The sequence below is a fragment of the Lactuca saligna genome, chromosome 4 (genome assembly GCF_052625555.1).
Source record: "Lactuca saligna cultivar CGN05327 chromosome 4, ASM5262555v1, whole genome shotgun sequence".
NCBI lineage: Eukaryota > Viridiplantae > Streptophyta > Magnoliopsida > Asterales > Asteraceae > Lactuca > Lactuca saligna.
Genome location: NC_136420.1, coordinates 2,499,751 through 2,507,107, shown reverse-complemented (window position 1 = coordinate 2,507,107; position 7,357 = coordinate 2,499,751). Strand labels below are relative to the sequence as shown.

The window sequence follows — 7,357 nt, the reverse complement described above, 5'->3', positions numbered from 1 at the left end:
TTTAAGTGTTTTCAGGTTTTCTTATATTAAAAGAAGGGTACAACTCGATTTCATCCCATCCATGGGAGATTTGTGCACACATTAAATTTATGATGATACTCTGATAAATGTTTTGAGTTAAATGGTTTATCTAAGTTCTTGTAATTATGAATGGAATACTTACTAATTTTTCTTGAAAAAATTGGGTTGAATTTTAGGATGTTACATGTTATAACATTATTTTAGTGTCACCTAGCATGTTATAACACCTACTAATTTCCATCTCATAATTTATTTTTATTTTTATTTTTGATTTATTTTTAATTTTTATAAAACAAATGTAATTTAACAAAACATGTTATCTAAATAAATCAAAATTTTAAATTAAACATGACATTTAAAAACTAAAAAAACCATTACATGAAAGAAAGAATAACATTTACATTAAGAGAAAAAAAATATGATAGTACTAATATAAAAACATAAAAAGATAGTTCTAATTGCCCAAATAAGTGTTTGAGATCTTCTCCTTCATCGTTTGAAGCATTTCGAAATCTCAAGGTGATAAATTTTTCTCTCTAGCTCGAAGAATTGTTAATTGGTTCGTCATTTGTGCTTGCTTGAGATGCTCATTCTCTTCTCATGTTTGGCTACGAAGGAATTCCAAGTGCTCATGTTGTACTTCAACTCCTTCTTTTGCTATTAATTTGTGTGTGTGTGTCAAACTTCTCTTTCAATTCTACCAATTCTTGTGACCTTTTTTTTTAGCTTCATCCACATATCATTGAGCACACTTCGCTTTGTTGCATCCTACCGCTCATCGTGGTGGGGAGATTTCTTCGACGTCGTCCGGGATCTCATCACTGTTGGCATTGAGGTCGAGGTTACTTCGTGTGTCGGAAATGCAGAACGAACTCAAATTTCATGACCTTTTTTTGTTGTACCTCCAATCATAGTGGTTTGGTTTGTTGTAAGTTTTTGTTTGGTGAGTAGATGTTTAGGTTTTGCTCCATAACTTGGTTGCAAAATGAATTGATTTATGTAAATATTAAAAGAAACAAAAGAATGATGTGGTAAAATATTTTGTAAATTATGTATGTATAAGTAAAATTTAATAGGTAATATTTTTTAATATGATTGTTTGTCAACGGTCATTTGACCGTTCCAAAAAGAAAACAACCCGTTGATCTTCGTTGTCGCCATAACACGTCTCACCTTAACGTCGGGGAGGGGGGTGTTCATCAGGTGGCAACGGTACTGAGTCATATCCACCTTGGCAATTACCGTTGATAATGGACCCATACCTATCTCTTTTGATGTTAGATTTACTTGAAATTAAACCTAACAACAGGTGTCGTACTTTGTTATCATACCTTAAAATTAAATGTTGTTACTTTCAGGTCATAAAAGGTTTAGGTGCTCTTTGATATCCAATAGATCCAACAATCAAAGACAACAACACCATGTATAAGTCACCATTATTAAGATTTCAAACAATACAAACGAAATTGTGTCATGCTTTAAGAGTTTACTGTCCCTTTATTTTATTTCTATAAATTATTATGAATTTATCTAACTACAATCTGATCATATTTAAAAGATTAACAACTAAAATATTGGACTTACGGACTAACGGTGCAAAAAAATTAAAGCATAAGGATCGATGATGCTAGATTTTCAAAACTCAGAATAAAATGCGAATTTAACAAAATCTCAGGGACCATATCTGTAGTTTAGTCTTAAATAAAATTGGCAGTAGGAGACTATGAGGTAGCTACTAGGTGTGTAGGTCTTTAAGTGAGGGTGTTTTTTTCTGAATGGAATTGAATAAAAAGTGTTGTGTCAGTTTGGTCTTTGTCCATCTTCATAATGGAGTCTCTGTCAGAGTATGAATGGTTGAGAACCCGATCCATCTTCTTCTACTTCTTTTGTCGTTTACTCTTTTCATTTTCATTTTCTTCGCTTTTAATTTTGGAAATATATATTTTGCTATCAATTATTAACTGATCTAATTCTTTAAATAATTGGACACTGGAAAGTACTATACTTTGAAACAGTATAAGAAAAATAGTACTTTGACCTTGATTTACCCCACATCGTTCTGTAAAGATCATATTAAAAAACTATAATTGCAGTAAATCGTGAAAAAAAACTTACTTTATTTATCTCTATAGAAAAAAAAGCTCATATTAATTTCAAGAAGTATATATTATAATATTAAAAAGGTCTGTGTTTTGACTGATGAAGTAATTTTATTCATGTTTGAAGCTATTGTGGCTACTAATATAAAGTTTGTGGGAAGCAATCTATTCATCATTCAGGGCTTTCTCTTCCTCTCCTCTCACCTCTCTTGGCTTCTCTTTGGCAAAGATTTCAGCTTCACCATTCATATCAGGTACACTTTCTTTTCCTTTTCTCCTCATCTAAACAAAATTACCATAAAAGCAAAAACTGTAAAAAAAATTATAACTAATTAGAGTCTGACACATGTGATAAGGGTACAATTTTGCACTATCCTTTTTGGTTTGTTTATTTCTCAGTTCTCATTGTGGATTTTAATTAGGTTTCAACCTATAACAGACAAAAATGAAGTTAAAGAACCTCTATGTTCCTATCTAAGTCAAGTCGTGGATGGTTTCTTTTTAAATTAACCACTCATCACTTTAACAAATGTCTCTCTTTAGTAAATCTGTTAAAAATTATAATTAAAATATTATACTTCAAAGCAAATCGAATAAATCATTATAATGTATCAATCATATGCACGCTGCATGCATACGGAAAAGTTGATTCGATCCATTATTTTCTACTTCAAAAAACAAGTGTTAGCAAAATTTGTATAAAATTATTTGCGACAAAAGACGTTATGTATAATTAGATCAAAAGTGAATGGACATTATGGTAGTTCTAATATCCAGCCATTAATTATTATGAATTTATTTATTGTTAACAATAGGAAAAAGTTTTAAATCTTTAAGGGTTTTTTTTTTTTTTTTTTTTTTTTTTTTTCTGAATCATAAAGTACAGAGTTTAAGGTTGGAACTTGAAGGTTTTATTTTACCAATGATGGAGTTCTCGTCATCATCAAAACGGGCTAAAACTCCGGCCGCCAGCAATAATATCAGTGTTTCGTGTTTAGTCGACGGGTGCAACGCTGACCTTGGTCAATGCCGGGAGTACCACCGCCGACACAAAGTATGTGAACTCCACTCCAAGTCTCCAAAGGTCACAATTGCAGGGAGGGAGCAGCGCTTCTGTCAACAGTGCAGCAGGTACAATTCTTCATGAAGCGCATACATTCAATTGAAGTATAGCCCCCATGCTTACTTTTTCTCAAGATATATGCCACTGTAAAAGAAAATATATTATGGGGTGTATAAACTACCTCATTAATTATAGCTAGCTATGAACTCACAAAATGCTTTAACATGTACCATATCACTGGTGATGGTGATGGTGATGGTGATGGTGATGAACAGGTTTCACTCATTGGCAGAGTTTGACGAAGGAAAACGAAGCTGCCGGAAACGTCTTGATGGTCATAACCGGCGACGCCGGAAGCCTCAATCAGATTCCATATCCAAAACAACGGCAACTTTCCTTTCAAGCCAACAAGGTTTTCTTCTTTGATTCTTTCTTATCTTATAATCCAAACGCGACTTAATAGCTAAGACAATGGCGTTAATAATTAGTCATTTGAGAGAGTTTAAGATCTTAAAGAAAATTTCTGTGAAAATCATTTTACTTTCATGATTCATATTAAGACTTTATACAACTAGATAGTAGTTATAAAAATGGGAGATATATATATTGTTGCGATGGACTAACCCAAATCCAAAGACAATGAGAATGAGTACATTCAGTAATAATAGAACAATATAATTGTTTCTGAAACTCATCTTCGATAGTACAATATTTCAAACGAGTTTTACAGGCCCATCGGGCCAGACTTAACATGGGCCAAGGTGTTTGTTTAACGTTTCAACCGAAAAACTAACTTGGTTTTCTTCTGTTTCTTTATTGTAGGCATGTCTAGAATATTGTCATTCAACAGCACACAAATACACTTAAGTTCTGTAGTGGGCTCCGCTAGGACGACAGGAATCAGACCGGATAACCACACAATCGGACCATTCAACAACCAACCGCCGTTAAACTACCTTACCAGATCACTACCAACTCCATCTGCACACAACGGTGTCGGTGGAGACAATCATTTCAACTTTTTCCAACACCGTTCACTGCCGCTACCAGTTTCTTCAACTCAACTAAATAGAGGCGCCGGCCACTCTCGTGCTCTCTCTCTTCTGTCATCATCACCGCAAGCCCATCAAACTCCGGCAATCATGCCACCAATTTCTAGTGGTATCAGTCAGTATGGTTTTGCACAACTGGAGATGCATAATGAAACAATGCTTACAGAATCCAGTGGTACAACTCTTCAGTTTCAAGGCATGTTTAACGATGATCATGGTGACTCGTCTTCGAGTGGGATTAAACAACAAACGCTGTCGTTTAGGTGGGACTAGTAGGTCGTTAGTGTGGTATTTCTATTTCAAGGAAGTATTTGCGTGCTTGTATGTGTGAGGCTTGTAGTAGGATTTCTCATGTAATGTGGAATTGGTAGACCACTTGGCTCCTTCCAAATAATGAATGGAGATATGATTCTTGTAATGTTCTTAATTCATTACTAGTTATCAAGCATTTAAGTCATCACATTGCGTTAAACTTTTAAGAGTTTAATGGATTGACACATCACCATTTTATTTACTATACGACTCTACATTAATTTTCCTACATTGAACTCAATAGAGTTCGTATTGACTTCAATGGAATATATTAAAGATTGGAATATGTAAACACGATTGTTTTAATCAAAATAACTCTTTGATTATATGAGAAACTCTCTCAAAACTCACGATATTACAATGTTTTTCCAATGATCATAACTCGACCTAAAACCATGTGTATATATACTCCTAACTACCGACTTGTAATTAGATTACAATTAGGAAACTAGAAACCTACTTGTTTATGATTTCCTAAAAACTAGGTTGCTATTACTTGATCTCCAAATCCTATTCGACTTAGGATTCCAATATATATATTTAATAGTTAATTAAAATGTTTTCTTTTTTCCATTGAAGAATTCAATGGTCATTGGACTCCATATCCATTGAATACCAACATAACATCACATAACGGTAATCCATTGAATCTCAATTAGGCGTGCCAACTCCAACTCTCTCATTAAACTATGCATTGTGGATATCATTTAATCTGGAAAATTATAACAAGTGTTTCTACTTTGTCCGAAAATACAAATCAATTGAAAAAGTCAGAGAAATAAAGGTTTTCGTGTTATCCTTATTTATTTACTTTTTACAAATTTTGTTCAAGGTTTTTCATATATCCTTTTTTATTATTTTTCCTTTTTTACAATTTTTTTATAATATATTTTCAACTTTCTATCTCCCAAGTTTGTCATTATTAGTACGTGTATTATGTATTTAGCCCATGTTATACGTTTTTGTATCAGCTCAAGGACTAATGCTTATATTTATACTTGTTGAATTTTTATTGAATGGTAGCTTATATTTATACTTGTTGAATTTTTATTGAGAGACCATTGAGATGACCATTCCATAATTCGGTTCCAAAAAATAACTTCTACAATTTCTATTTTCCCCTTTCTCTCCTATCTTCTTCTCACGACAACCTTCCCCTCGTTGAAACCCTACTGCCTCACACGGACTCGCCATTGCTAACAATTTTGCATACTGGTAATCCTGACTCCTCCCGCTCAGGAACTATCATTGGAACAACCGTCAACCACCCAAAAATTGTCGTCGGAAACAGCAAAATAGTGGGAGATAACTGCCCCTCAACATCACTGGTACTATGGCTAGATTTTTATGTCTCCATTGAGCCATCGACAACAACACAATGTTGCATCTGAACAGCCACCGCCTCAGTTGTCCAATCAACAATCAAGGTGGAATGTTTCAGTTCGCAGCCTAACTCCTCACTAGTAGAACCACAACCCATATGCGGCTCACTAAGGGTGTGTATGGGTGACTTGGTTTAGTTTTTAGCCAAAACCAAACTATTACCATTATAAGTGGTTAATGCATTTTGGTAGCCATTGGTTATTGAATTAATATTCGTTTTAGTTAACGTTTTTATTCGGTTAATGGTTATGGTTAATGGTTAATATTGGTTAATCATAATAGTTGAAAATGAGATAAAAAAAATGCTTTGCTATAAAAATTGAAAAATGTAAAGTACATTCTTATAAAATGTGAACGATTCATTGTTTATACCTAGATTGTGATATGAAATTGTCCCTGTCAGTTTGGAAATTTGCATCCACATATCCTTTAATGCTTAACTCTTGCTTACTACTATAAACCAAGAACATATCTTTAGTCCTCCTAAGATACTTAAGACTGTTCTTGATTACAGCCCAATGACTTTTGCCTGGATTGGCTTGATAACGATTCGTCATACTAATAGTGTATGAGACGTCTGGCGTTATACATTTCATGGAGTACATGATCGATCCTATAGTCGATGCATATGGGACTCGACTCATTCTGTCCAATTCTTTAGTAAAATTGGGACATTTGGTTTTACTCAAAATCATGCCATGTTGCATAGGTACAAATCCCTTCTTAGATTCTTCCATCTTGAATTTATTTAATCTTTTATCTAAGTATGTATTTTGGCAAAGTGATATTAGTCGCCTAGGTATATCCCTATAAATCTTGATACTAAGTATGTAGGCAACTTCTCCCAAGCCTTTCATAGCAAAACTCTTCCCAATCCATGTTTTTACACTATTCAGTATTAGGATGTTGTTTCATATTAAAAGAATATCATCAACATATAAGAAAAGGAATACAACTATGCTCCCACGAGATCTAACATACACAAGTTGTTCATCTATATTTCTTATGAAATCAAACTCTTTGATCTTCTCATCAAAGCAGATGTTCCACCTGCGAGGTGCTTGTTTGAGTCTATAGATAGACTTTTCAAGATTACATACCATATTAGGAGACTTGAAATATACAAAACCTTCTAGCTGATCCATGTATACATCCTCAGTCAGTTTCCTATTAACGAAGGTAGTTTTTACATCCATTTTCCATATTTCGTAGTCATGAAATGCAATTATGACAAGTAGTGTCCTAATAGACTTAATCATAGCTACTGGTGAGAATGCTTCCTCATAATCAATTCCTTAAGTTTAAGTATAACCTTTCATGACCAGTCAAGCTTTATAAGTCTGTACGTTCCCATTTATGTCAGTCTTCTTTTTAAAGATCCATCTACACCCAATGGTTTTAAGAGTAGGTGTAGGATTAACCAAGCT

General features: G+C 33.7%; 1 protein-coding gene and 1 long non-coding RNA gene across 4 annotated transcripts; one reads left to right on the top strand and one right to left on the bottom strand.

Moving 5' to 3' along the window:
- Positions 1-2,193: 2,193 nt before the first annotated feature.
- On the bottom strand, positions 2,194-3,789 carry LOC145041049 (uncharacterized). 2 transcript variants are annotated; one of them, XR_013679937.1, is made up of 3 exons: positions 3,414-3,789; positions 3,041-3,327; positions 2,194-2,430 (listed from the first exon to the last, which is right to left on the bottom strand). It is a non-coding gene; the product is annotated as an uncharacterized LOC145041049 (long non-coding RNA). The 2 variants fall into 2 exon arrangements; XR_013679936.1 differs by having other exon boundaries at positions 2,195-2,402; positions 3,414-3,787.
- LOC145041048 (squamosa promoter-binding-like protein 16) lies at positions 2,265-4,692 on the top strand. Of its 2 annotated transcripts, none has more exons than XM_078988953.1 (4): positions 2,265-2,374; positions 3,007-3,251; positions 3,459-3,595; positions 4,006-4,692. In XM_078988953.1, exons 2-4 carry the CDS (start codon positions 3,043-3,045, stop codon positions 4,506-4,508), a joined length of 849 nt encoding a protein of 282 aa, XP_078845079.1. In that variant the 5' UTR covers positions 2,265-2,374; positions 3,007-3,042; the 3' UTR covers positions 4,509-4,692. The 2 variants fall into 2 exon arrangements, with proteins under 2 accessions (XP_078845079.1, XP_078845080.1); XM_078988954.1 differs by having other exon boundaries at positions 2,271-2,374; positions 3,002-3,251.
- The last annotated feature ends 2,665 nt before the right edge of the window (positions 4,693-7,357 follow it).